The sequence below is a fragment of the Pagrus pagrus genome (genome assembly GCF_965226575.1).
Source record: "Pagrus pagrus genome assembly, chromosome: 4".
Lineage (NCBI taxonomy): Eukaryota > Metazoa > Chordata > Actinopteri > Spariformes > Sparidae > Pagrus > Pagrus pagrus.
The window spans coordinates 24,050,464-24,063,958 of NC_140188.1; the positions used below are offsets into that span (position 1 = coordinate 24,050,464).

Genomic DNA, 13,495 nt, shown 5'->3' on the forward strand with positions numbered 1-13,495 from the left:
TTTCTGTGACACATTGGAAGGGGTGTGACTTCCTTTCTCTAGGCTTAAAGCAGAAATATCTTTGTAAGATATGGCCCGCATCCAGCGCCGCCCCTCCCAACACGCAGAACACGCGCTGTGCGTAGGGCCCCACGATCCGTGGGGGGCCCCATTTTGTGCAAGGGGACGCATTCTCTGCAAATGCGCAAAGGATGCGCATCGCTGCCGTGAGGCGCGCATAGAGCACCGAGTCAGCCCGAGGCAGGAGAGAAAAGAAAGAGACGAATAATCTGACACCGCACACGTTGCCGCAATGATTGACAGCACGCAGCATCTGACCAATCAGCGGTCAGATGCGCTGACAGGCAGTTGTATGCAGGTGGAGAGATGGCGTCCAAACGGCAATATGAATCAGGAGCAAGCAAAAGAAAGACAAAGTCAAAACAAGAAGAGGCTCGTGCTTCACTTGAAGGTGGGTATGTTACACCCCAGCTGCTAGCATGCTAATCATGAGACAGAAGAGAGGATAATTCTGTCTAGATGTGGACTGGAGATTAAATTTTCCAGCGGCCCTGATTATCATGTATTAAATGTCTTGTTAACTGCATCTACATTCACCTCTGTTGAAAAAGGAGCGGTTAATTGACCAGTTGGTGGTCATGTTGGCTCAGGTTTAAGGCCTAGCAATCTATGCTATCAATAGAAGTTTTGGGCTATTTTTATGGAGGTAAAATGTCGCCATCTCTTGGTGAATTTAATTCATAACAGTATAAGAATATAAGATGAATTAAGATGATACTTTATTTGACCCACAATGGAGAAATTTAAAGCGTTGCAGCAGCAAACAGCAGTGTAGGAATATAGAACCTAAGTACAAGATGTAAAAATAACTATATAAAAATATTTAAATATAGAAATATCATCAAATCAAATCATTATTATTATTAGTTGTAGTCATATTTCCATTAATTGCATTTTAATCTTTGTGAGGAGGCTAGCCCCATTGCAGTAACTCTCCCTGCTGAGGGAAGCTTTTCAAAACTGAAGCTCATCAATGGCGCAAGAACGCTTGAGTGGCCTGGCTATCATAAGCATCAACTCAGAAGTGGCACAGCAGCTGTCATGTGATGACCTCATTGATGACTTTGCATCCAAAAAATGCAGACGTGTGCATCTGTAAAAGGCTTGTCCAGTTGTTGAAAGAGTCATTTTGTAATGGGGGGGGGGGCTCAAAATAAAATTCTTCTTAGGGCCCCAATTTTCTGCCCGCATCCAAAGGCAGCTTAAAAAAATAGGGGCCAGCTTAGCACCTTTAGCTTACCAGAGTAGCTGACAACTGCTTCTCTATACTCGTTGCTGTAGCTATCTTTGGCTGTAGCTAGCTGCTGTTAGCTATTCAGCTCAGTTAGCCGTGGAGTTAGAGGCTAGTAGCTGGACCACAGCCTCAGGGAAGTAACCACAGGCAACTAGGCCCAGCTAGTGGACACCAGACTCATAGCCTAAACAGCCTCCAAGACTGATGGAGGTCAGTTTGACCGACAGAGGACACAGTATGGAGGTGATTTACAACTATGACCATGCAGATGAGATACAGCAGGCAGGAGCAGGAGGCGTGCAGTGGAGGACAATAACAATGTGTAGACAGAATTTTGTGGAAAGACAAACAAAGGCTGTTCTGATGAGTTTTAATTTATATCGATCTTGAAGTGTGAAGTTTGTTTTACGATGAATTAATGAGGTAATTTAGCTTCTCTTAGATCTGCAAAACAGAAACTTGAATCCAGACAGGTGTATTTTTCCGTTTAGTCAGGAGAACAGATGTCCTTTCGTTACATTTTGAGAGTTTATTTCATTAACTTATCAGACAATGTAGCAAACCTGCCGCTGGAATACATCTCCCAGCTGAAAACTACAACAACTTTACTATCAGATATTTAGATACAATGTTGAATTAAGAGTTAATGTTAAGGTTAATCTAAGTTCATATTTCAAACTCAAATTCTGGACATATATTACCAAAACAAGGCTAAGAGTCCACAGTGCTAATGCTAACATGCGGACAGTGACAAAGCTAACATGCTGCTGTACTGAAGAGCTACCTTCATCCCTTTGGATATTCACAGCTAAACACAATATGTGTACAAATGAGTTTAAATGTAATGACTGTACAGACACCACCTTTTTCTAAAACCACAATTCAGTAATGTTAGTTCAATTAGTTAATCAAATAATTACCTCTTTAATATTATCCAATTGTTAACCTCAGAAAAAGGTGATTGTGTAATTCTGTTATTGTGAAAATATAAATTTACAGTGAGAATGTGAAAATGTAGTTTTAAAACAGAAAATACACAAAAAAGGCGGAAGGCTGTCAGAGATCACATCAATCATGCGAATAAGATGCAGGTTTGATCAAGTACACTTTAAAGTGCACAGGATTGTGACACAACTAAAGAGAAACTGTCACTTAATTTTCCTTAATTAGAATACGTCTAATATACCTTTATACATGAAAAACAGTAACGATGCACCCTTAGCACAACTAAATGAAATAATGTTGTCCTCAACCGACTGCCTCTATAAGTTATTACATTTAATCACTCAGAAATCATCATCATTGCTCCTCATATCTGACAAGGTGATTCTGTGGGTTTATTAAGAGAAATGAAAAGCTGTCTCACTTCCTCTGCGTATTTTCTCAAGTTTCTAATATTTTGTGCATAGGGGGTCAAATAGGGTAAATAACATCATACTCTTATTATCTGAATACTCATAAATTCTATACCCCAGAAGCCCTTCTAGTGATTATGAGTAGAGCCTTAATACGATACAGTATGCTGTTTAAGCTCGGGCTGACTCTCCCCGCTGTGAAGTGTTTATGAGGTTGAATACAGCATGATGTTGCCCTTTAGTGACATCTGTTGGCAATAATGAGGAAGTGCAAGATGTTATATTATACTGTGCATGAGAATTTATTACAATTATTTTTTTGTTGTTGTATGTTTTACTCCATTTACAACAAATCACACATATTTTACATTCCAAAAGACCCTGTAGGGTTTTAGTTTTTGTGTTTATTTGCTGTCAAAGTTGTTGGCAGGGTAGCTGCACTCACCAAACGGCAACCAGCAAAGACTGCATTGGAAAATAAACTTAAGAAATGCAACAACATATCTCTCCAGAAACAATGTCCTTAGACTTTATATAATCATTGTATTTACCTCCACTGTAATGGAGTGACCAGCCAGAGATAATATCTCTCCCACCATTTCAATCTTTCCGGTCTGAGTCATACTACAGCTTTGTAGGTTTAAAAAATAAATGAAGGATGGTGACAGTGCTGAGGAGTTGACAGATTGGTGTTTACTTGGTGCTTCTCCACTCTTCCCCATAGGACATTTTTAACAAAGAACATGTTTTACTTGTTTTCAGAATTAATTTTTTAGGAAAAGAAAATGTTCACACCCAGAAATAAAGATATTTCTTGCCACTGATGTCCCTACTGTGCACTCGGCACTGGCACAGCATCAAGAGTTTAGCTCAACACCATTACATCATCTGTACCATTTATTGAATTTATAAACCAGAACTGTAAAAGGCATGCTGGAGAAAAGCCAATAAACATGCTGTCACAAAGCAATTATGCCGTGATCTTGTGTAGACAGCCAGAGGCTTCACTGGGTTTAAGCATATTTTACATGTACGTCCAGTTGTGTTATGTTAGCTTCAAGTGCTGCAGCTACTGCCTTATTTAAACTCTTCTTGTGTTTTGCAATTGTTATGATAAACAATCAAGTCAAAATACATCATGTTTCTTATTAAAATCTTTATTTAAAAACGTACGTAAGTAAAAACAAATGATGATTGACCGCTCTCAAGTCACAAATATGTTGGAGAACAAACTGGCACTTCTGTGTTCTCCTTGTGTTTGCATGGGCTAGTAATACACACACAAAAGGAAAACATTTTAGCAAAAAAAAAAGTGAGCATATTAGCATAAAAACTTAGCATTTAAGCAAAAAGTTCTAATTCTGAAATTAGTTGAATCAAAAAAGAGCCTCTGTACAGTTGTAACTACAGTTTTTACTGAGAAAAAACAAGTCACCACTATAAAACACCTGCTTTTAGAATGGGGTTTGGTTTACCAGACCTCCAGGAGCAGAGGGTCTTTTAACATTAATAATACACATAAATTCAGCTGACCTACCTTCTAATAAAGGACCTAATAAACAGCATAAAGTAACATTGGAAGTGGAACTAAACAGACCTGTTGTGACCTCCTCTCAGCTCGTAGTAAACGGTCAGGCACAAACTGCTGTCAAAACAATGACAGCGTTGTGCTACGCCACAGGGATGTCATTAGTTTACAATAAAGTCACATTGGACAGATTATAAAACAGCAAAACAAAGCGTCTTAATGACAGAAAAGATGATAGATGACAGGAAAAAATGACCTGAACATTCAATAAGGTAGTTGTGTGTGTCAGACAGAACACTCATCATCCACTATTTCGTTCATTAGATGGATCAACTACAACATAACATGATCGCTTCCCTGTCTGACCATCAGATTTGGGCTCCTAATAGCTAAAAATCCATGTGGTATTCTTATTTTATGCCATTAAATTGGCAGAAACCCAGTCAAATAAGAGGGGCTGTTTACACCCAAAAGGGGGCGGGGGCATGACACAAGGGCAAAGTACCCTGATGGGTTGCTCTCATCCATCCACGTGTCTGTGTGTTTGATCTGTCGCCTCCCACAACTCTGGTAGAAAAGTGGACTTAAAAAGTGAACGCAGTCCCCAGAGTCCAAACAACCTAGCACCGCCTCTAATGAGAGTTTGTGCAACATGAAGAGCCACATCAGTGATGTGTGGCATAAACACTGAGCCACAGTGTGAGGCCTCTGTGTGGACATTTGGTGAACAATGACGTTTGAACCAAATATATACAGTATTATACTCCACAGTGTTGTCAAAATGAACTTAGCATTAGTCAGTTGTATCAGAGTTGTCCTTGCTGTTTCAGGCACTAAATGTGACTTATAAAAAAGTCCTTTTATCCAATCAGCAGTCAGAATTACAACCTTTACACAGCACATCATAATGACCATAAAAAAATAGAACAACATTAAAAGTGTTGTATCTTGATATCTTTTAGATTTTCAACAATATTTTCTGCAGGAAATATATAAAACATTTTTTACATTTTTTTTTAAAAGTTTCCATAAATTAACTGTTGTTTGGTTTAAAAGACTTAAACATACACACAGTTTATGGCTAAAACCTGAATAAAGTCGATGGAATATCTCTTGATGGGATTTTTTTGTCTTGGACAAACTCCTCTCACGTAGTGAAAAGACTAAGACCTCAGTTGCTCCTGCTCCACGCTTTTTTCCTCACAGTTGCCTTCAGGTGTTGATTTTGGTGTATCTCTGTGGAACAGAGACACATTGTGATGGTTGATGTATATGAAAAATGTGACACATCAAAATTACACTAGCCAAGAACAGCTTAAGATCAGAAAAAAACTGCTACCAGTGTTACTTTCACTAGATGTACAGATGATTGTCTTTGGAAGAGCTTCACGACTGCAGCACCAAAGGAAACCTCATCATTCATTTAAAACTGACAGCTGGCATGAAGTCACAGACTGATCATATTATAACCCAAAAGTTTGCACATGAACTGTATGCCCTTAAGTTAAAGCATTAAAGACACAAGCAGCACTAACTAAAACTGTGAAAATAAGTGGTGTGATACGTTCTTAGAAAAAGAAATCTGTACTCGTGTGTTGCTTTTAATACCTGGATCCTTCAAACTTCCTCTCTCGATAAGAGTCGCCCTTCTTCATCAGGTAGAGAAGGACCATGTCACAGAAGAATGCTCCCTGTTCAATGAAGTTAAACAGTATATTCAGTGATGTGATCGTCCAAATTGGCAAATATAAAGGTCAAAGAAAAATTCCTGTGCAGTTCCTTACAGCGCCCATCAAAGCCAGTCCTGAAGCGACATTGATGGCCGTTGGGATGATGCTGAATTTCCCCGCCTGTGTATAAAAGCAGAAATACAGGAAATGCGGTTATAGAAAAATGACAGAAATCATCTTAAAAGCACAGAAGTAAAGATCTGCCTTTTGTAAAAAAGAAAATTTAATTAACATGTCAGAATTGCAGTCTGCTGAGACACAATTGTACAAACATCACAAAACTACTTAAACCTGTTATCTGGGTAATACAAGACCCTGTAAGCTTCTATCAGTTTGTTGTTATGTGCTAACGTTTGTCTCTTACATTGTCCTTACCTTTCCATGCACCATGATGTTAAACCGGACACCGTAGACTTTGTATAGAGATCGAAAGCTCTCACCAGCACCATCTTTGAAATAACGAGTGTGTCTGTTGGAGGAAAAAAAGAGCAATGGAGGCATGAGAACCCGAAAAAAAATAGTTTCAAGACTTGTGCATAATTTTCTCCTGTCGAATCATGTTTTTAATTGTAAATACAGTTAATGACATTGTCGAAAACATCTCGGCACGCCATCTGTATCAGCTGATAAAGGCTACAAAACTAAACATAGGCATCTGCAAATAAGCATTTCTGCTGACATGACCAGCCGGTAAGATGATGTTTTAATTATGCACTCGCGATGAGAACCGTTGACTGAGTAGTTTTCTTTTCTCGCCAAGTGAATGTGTACATTTAGGACGAAGAGTAGGCAGAATATGTTAATTCCACAACAAGAAAGTCTCATTGATTGACAGAAACAATGTGCATTTATTGGCAAAAATCCAATATAAGTGTTGCAGTGATTAAGACAGTGTTTGCAGCGAGTCTCACCTGAAGTTAAATCCCTGGGCGATGGTCTTTTTGGAGACGCCGATGTCCAGCCGAGTGAAGTGGTACTGTGGATTGCAGTTGGAGTAGCCTTTGTCGAGGTCACAGTCCCACTCAATCATAATACCAATGGAGCCGCCCTGGAAAACAGATCACAGATTCACTCATGTCCTACCCTCTGATGCTCACTCCCTAACGACACACGTTTACTCTTGCTGTTACAGCCAGTGTTCTGCCCAAATTACCAGTGCCTTTTTCTGTTGATGTGTCCTCATCCTGAACGTAAAAAGGTCAGGTTACAATAATGTCAGCATCTGCACCAGTGTTGTATGGCTTGTAAAAATCAATATAAGCTTGTTTGTTTAAGATCTTTCCATGGCATTCAAGCAAGATCTCTGTAGGAGAACATATATACATCAAAAAAATTGAACAATTAAAATCTAAGTTGCCGAGCGTAATACTAACAAATGTGCTCATGTCCTGGAAGCTGTATCCAGCTCGCCTGGTGATGTCTCCCAGGCGGAAGATGGGACAGTAGGGATGCAGCTCGTCATTGTATCTGCATTTCTTCAAGTAGGAGTTGTCAGTCGTTTCAAGGACGTTGGACCTTACAGTTGAAAAGAAAACACAGTGGTGTGAGCTGAAACTGTTTCCAGTTAACCAAGCAGTACATGGAGAGCTCATGGTGAGTTTGAACACAAAGAGGACTCACTTTGAAAATGTGAATTTGGAAAATGAAATGAAATTCTTGATGTAGATGGTGAAGTTTTCAGCATTTGTCAGCAGAGGTCCTCTGGAAAAAAACAAAACAAAACAATGAGGCTTGTTATTACGTTTGTCTTGCTGTTGGACTTCTTGTTTTAATGTGCTTATATGTAATTATTCAAAAGACTGTGCTTAACGAAGCTCCTCAGCTCACACAATGTCATTGTCAGACGGGAATCTTGCATTAAAAGAAACACATTTTTCAGGAATTGCTGGTTGTTATATCATTTAGCATGTTTCCAGCAGGGTTCTGCATTCAGGATAATGTTAAACCAAGAGTTTTTAAACATATATATGTATGAAAATATAGTTTATTTAATTATTCTCAACCACACTGGCTGTGCCTGGTTTTACCTCACCTGAATGTGTGTGTATGTGTGAGGGTGATCAAATCCATCAAAACAGAGAAAGAATATGAGCTTAACTGTTTTCATGTGTGTCACAGTTTTCATATGATCGTATTTCTCCTTACTGTGGTTTGAACATTCTTTCAATAGGACACCAGCCATAGATTTCACAGGTACCAGTGGAGTTTTCATCTTTTCTCATGCATCGACCACTTCTTATTCCTTAAGAAAGAACAGACGAGCTGAAATCATCCAGTTTTTCACTGGAAAAGACGTTACGCTTGCATTTCTATTGCAAATATATGGATTATGTACAACCAGTTCAAATGAGAATTCTGAAATTATATTCTTTTTAAAATTTCATTTCATTTATCTGGAAAATACCGTGACACAGAGAGTTCAACCTTGCTGGATTTAGACTCAATGGCAATTTAAAATCCGTGATGTTTCTTTCTCACCGTGTCCAGCCTCCACCATCTTTCCGTCTTCGCAGTCCTCATCGTTTCGACAGTGGCCATCCAGCACTTTCGGACTCTGCGAACACAGGAAGAAAATGTCGCACTGTAAGACGCATGAATCTGGACTTCTGGAGCCGTATGGCAAGGCTCGTACTATGGAAGCCCATTAAAATACATACAGTAAGTCAGAAGTATCTTGTCATGTCGATATAATTTCATCTTTTGACTTGGTTTTCATCATTTTGACTTACTAGCTCCTGATTTTGACTTAGTATTAAATAATTTTGATTTAGCGTCTCCTAATTTTGACTTCCAAACGTCGGGTGTGGGGTAGCCTTTCAGACGTTTGGGTAGCCCGACCGGGTAGAGCAGAAATGTATACAAGAGCAGTGTTTTATGGCTGTGTGTTGCTGTACAGGCTTGCTATTCTCCTTGGCTGTTGCAGTGAGTCAGGAGGCCAAGAGAGGCTGAGTTTACATACCAGGAACCCTCTGGAAATTTGCAGCAGGAGATACAGTTGAGAGAAATGACTAACAGCATAATTGAGACACATGGGCATACACACTCGTAGAAAGAAGAAGGAGGTGTGGGAGCTTTTGTCAAAAGTCTTTTGTTGTGACCAAGCACTGTGGAGAAAATACAGAGCGGTGGTCGTGCCATCTTCAAGTCATTTGTCGGCATGATACAGAAATCAGGAGAGGGACTATAGACTCTGCCGTCCACTTACATCTGAAGGAGAAAAATAATTCCTTTGAGGACAGCAATATAAACATCTTGGCCAGAGAAGACAGATGGTTTGAAAGAGGAGTAAAGGAAACCATCTATGTCAAACTGGAACGGAGGAGGTGGCCTACTACATGACTTATCATCCACCTACAATGCAGTACTGAGTTCTATCCCCAGACAGCTTAACAACCATTCACACCTGGGCTCACCTAGCCCTAGCAACCCACATGAAGGACGGTTAGACCAATGACCCACAAGTGGCCCTGACGACTCTGTAAGGACACTCGGCACAGAGTTTAAAAGCCTGCCAACTCCTCTCCAGTTAGTTAGAAACTGAAGAAGCCTCTTGGATGAGAGGTGAAACGTCTTCGAACCTTCATCAACAATAACACTGATGATTCAAAACTTTCTAATTTCCAGACTGACTTTAGGGGGGTTACGGCAATGTGTCCATCCAACACATACTAAAGACCTACTAATAATAAGTGTGTTTCATACAACTGGGACACCATCTGAGTGAGTAGATGTATCTGAGTAGATTGTTGTTACATTTACATAAACTTGTGGCCATTTGCTGCATATCACCGTACTGATTTATGGTGCCACTGGTAGCTGATTGGCAAAAGTGACCATTTACCAAGACATTGAACATGCTTTACAGTTCACTGAATTATCAGGTAAGAAGAAGAAGTTTCTGTTTATTAACGATTTCATTAATCTTAATTACAACACAGGTCATTTGTAGCTCTTCCCAAACCTTTGTCAAACATTTCCCTTCACATCTTGAATATTGCCGGCTGAAATAGTTTCCAATGATCAGACGTCAAACAGTGGAGAGTAAATAAAGTAACCTTAAAGCAAACACAGTTAGTCTCTGACAGCTCGAAACTGCAAGCTGAGCAGCGTTCCTGTAAGAGGACACAGTGTTTGAACACATCCTGCCCTCCAGCCAGCTGACATGCACAACAGAAAACTGACTGTGTGTTACCTTCAACAAAATAACATGTTTGTGGTGCTTCCAAGTGACAAGTCTGTGACGCAAAAACAACAGTATGAGAGGGGTCTGCGTCATTGTCAGTAATACTGAACGCTGAAAACAGACTCTTATAAGGAGCAGGCAAAGTTAATTCCCCAAGCCAGTGTTTTTCAAACGGAGTTCAAGGACCTCACTTTGAGAAACACTGGTTTAGGGGTCCTTGAAGGGGTTCTAGGGGCTCCTCAGCACAAAGGGGAATAATTTATTGTCACTATAATTTCATCCATAAGATACACAATGATAAAATGTATGACTATTTTTGTCTTAGGTTTCATACACATTCTCAGATAAAACATCTAAAAGCAAAATTATCATCAGACCGGGGTCCGTGGTCTACTTTGTGTCAGTTTAGGGCTCTTTGACATGAGAAAGTTTGAGAATCAGACTTTGATTAACTTCGGGAGTTATTTATTAAATATGAGATAAGGTCTTTTGGAGGCAGTGGGTGTCACATGACCCGCACTTCATGCCCATTAAACCAAAATCATCGAAACCCCCAGTGCTTTTCCCTGGCACTCCAGTTAGCCTCTACGCTATTTTATCACCATTGTTAAATCCGGACTTTGTCGTTAACTTAATGTCGAGATGAAAACTTTTGGAGCACTGTGGGAAAATTCAGCTCCCCTCGTCATAAATCACAAGAATAACACACATCATGAAACTGGCCCGTAGTTCAGGTGTGTCTTTGTCTATTATGAATGCATGTATCATGTGATCTTGGTCGTTTTACATTTCTAGCGTGAATGCACAACTCCAGTGCCACGAGTTCGACTACTGTATGCGTGCACGTCCATAAACAACTATCTTAAGAAAAGGCTCTGACTGAACACAGTGAAAGGGTTGAGGAGCTCATTATGTAACTGTGCAAAGACACTTTCACTCACTCATGGTGTTGCTTTAAAATATCTCTTTAAAGGATCTCAGGTTCTTCTAGCTTTTGACATTTTAAAGTGAAAATTAACTAAAATTTGCTAATATTCATCTGTCGGGGGTTTAATGTGTGATGCATTTCATGGATTGTTGAGATGATTTTAGTGTTTTGTGAAAATGAGGTGACACAAAGATAACATGACCACTGCTGCTGTTACTTTGCAAAATGCATCTGTCAAATACCACACTGCATAATACCAGGATTAGTACTTCTGTTATGTTATCAAATATGTAAATAATTATTAGTACATAATACATGTAACGGTTCAATCTAATTCGAATACATAAGCCCAATGTAAAGAATCACTATTGATGCACAGTTTTTCTTTTGTGTTGAGTCCATGCGTATAAAATGAAATAACAACATGCACGATTTATGACAGGAGATAGAATAATCAATTTGAAAATGCATTACTTTTATGTGTAATACTAGAAGTAGAATTTCCCCTTAACTTTATATGTAATAACTGAATAAACAAAGAAGGTTTGTGTGTAAGTTTTGTATTTAATTTGTGGACATTGACTCTACACGATAGAAAAACCTTGCATTGTACATTGAACTCACGTAATAAAATTAGATGGGAAATGTAAAATACTTGGGAGTCATTGTCTGAAGCATTTTTATTATGAAAGTACCGTTTACTTAAGGAAATCCCACCACAGTTTTACTATTTCAATCAACTCTAAATAATATTCTTACCTCAGCACAGTATCCAATCTTCTGGTTTGGTGTCTCTAAGAAATTTGTTACAACAAACAGAACAGCTTCACCCTGTATGTAGAAAAAACAATGTAAACTAGTTATTTATTGACATCATACTATGATGATGATGATCACCCGACCCTACTCCTGCCTGCAGACCTCAATCCTGCTTTTTGAGGATATATAAACCCCTATCAAACCCACACACATCCTGCCTGCGTTTGAACTGCTGTCACACACTGAATGTGCCTGTTGCCTGTGTGACTATTTGTTTTTTTCATTCATGCAGCTTGTTCACTGTTTGTTACTTTGCCAGCCCACACTGATGCGTCTTACCACTGCAGTTCAGTAAAATCCTGCAGACATGCAGAAAAAATGCTTCGGAAAGTTGTCGTCTTCATTTCTCCAGTTTCACTTCCACCCCACCCCACCCCACCGTAGCTGTTCACTAGAGATAAAAGACATGAACCTTTGCCCTGAAAAGGCTACATGTGCACATCCTGCAGAGCTAGATGTGAATTCACCTGTGGTGGGATCACGTAGTCCTCTGGTCCCCACACAAGCAGACCAGACTCCGTGGTGTTTGTCACGGAGACTCCTTTCAGTTTAGTTATGACTGAACTCTGGATGGCCTCGTCGGTCTCTTGGTAGCCCTTCTTGCTTAAGAAAACCCACCTGTGGGAGAAAGCAAAAAAGTAAAAGTGGAAAGTGAAAGTTGTGTTGTATTTTCAGAAGGTTTGTGTGTCTATACATAAAACATTTTTAGCAGTAAATAAAAATGACTAAAAAAGGAGTCTCTATGATCTAGCGCCATGACTAACAATTATTATCATTGTTGAATAATCTGTTGATTATTTTCTTCATTAATCGATGAGTTGTTTGGTCTTTTAAATGTCAGAAAATTGTGAAACGTGTTATATGAGTGTTTCCCAAAAGACCAATGTCTTTTGTCCACAACCTAAAGATATCCAATAAACTGTTATAGAGAGTAAAGAAAGCAAAAGAAAAAAGACAAAAAAAAACGATTAATCGATCGTCGATTATCAAAATTGATGCAGATTCATTTAATTTAGTTGAACTAATTGATTAATACTGAGAACCTTCATCAACATAATTGATTAATAGATTATTCATTGCAGCTTTACTATAATTACATAATACTCTGATAAGGACTTAAAAGTACTGCTAAGATGCAGTCTACAGTATTGTAGAAAAACATTCCTGTCATTTTTAAACCAACAACAATAAAATGAACTAGATAAGGTTTACTGCAGCTTTTTTAATTAATGGAAATACTGCAGGGAAAATAGAGTCACAAGAGTGCACTGACAATGAGCGAAACTTGGTGTTTAACAGGTTCTAGTGTGAAAAACCTGTTCTGTTGCTACACGCAGTCATCAGCCAGCCACCCATACGTTTCTACATTTAAATGTAATCATTTATTTAAAATACCTTTTTAAAGCTACAGCTCGGCATAAACTTCTCACAGACATTTAGATACTGATATTATAATTATTTGCCAAGCTTTAGGTAGGCTGGTTTATGTTATATGTGTGTTAAAGTTGTTCACTTACCCTATAATGTAACCGATGATAGATAACTGGATGAGTCTGTACAAAACTCCAACTCTCTTATTTTTGGCGACAATGTATTTTTCCGTTTTGTAATCGAACAAGGCGACGAAGCGTCCTCTGAAGGAGCTCCCGGCCATCCTG

The 13,495-nt window shown here is 39.0% G+C and overlaps 1 protein-coding gene across 2 annotated transcripts; it reads right to left on the reverse strand.

Annotated features, from left to right (window-relative positions):
• Window positions 1-3,805: 3,805 nt before the first annotated feature.
• On the reverse strand, window positions 3,806-13,491 carry LOC311256021 (P2X purinoceptor 5-like; the record flags this gene model as incomplete). 2 transcript variants are annotated; one of them, XM_084350768.1, is made up of 12 exons in its annotated part: window positions 3,806-5,413; window positions 5,786-5,868; window positions 5,962-6,027; window positions 6,283-6,376; window positions 6,819-6,955; window positions 7,281-7,422; window positions 7,528-7,608; window positions 8,053-8,149; window positions 8,386-8,461; window positions 11,778-11,849; window positions 12,305-12,455; window positions 13,355-13,491. In XM_084350768.1, the coding sequence occupies 12 exons, from the start codon at window positions 13,489-13,491 to the stop codon at window positions 5,341-5,343; spliced, it is 1,209 nt and encodes a 402-aa protein (XP_084206894.1). In that variant the 3' UTR covers window positions 3,806-5,340. The 2 variants fall into 2 exon arrangements, with proteins under 2 accessions (XP_084206894.1, XP_084206895.1); XM_084350769.1 differs by lacking the exon at window positions 3,806-5,413 and having other exon boundaries at window positions 6,272-6,376.
• Window positions 13,492-13,495: the final 4 nt, after the last annotated feature.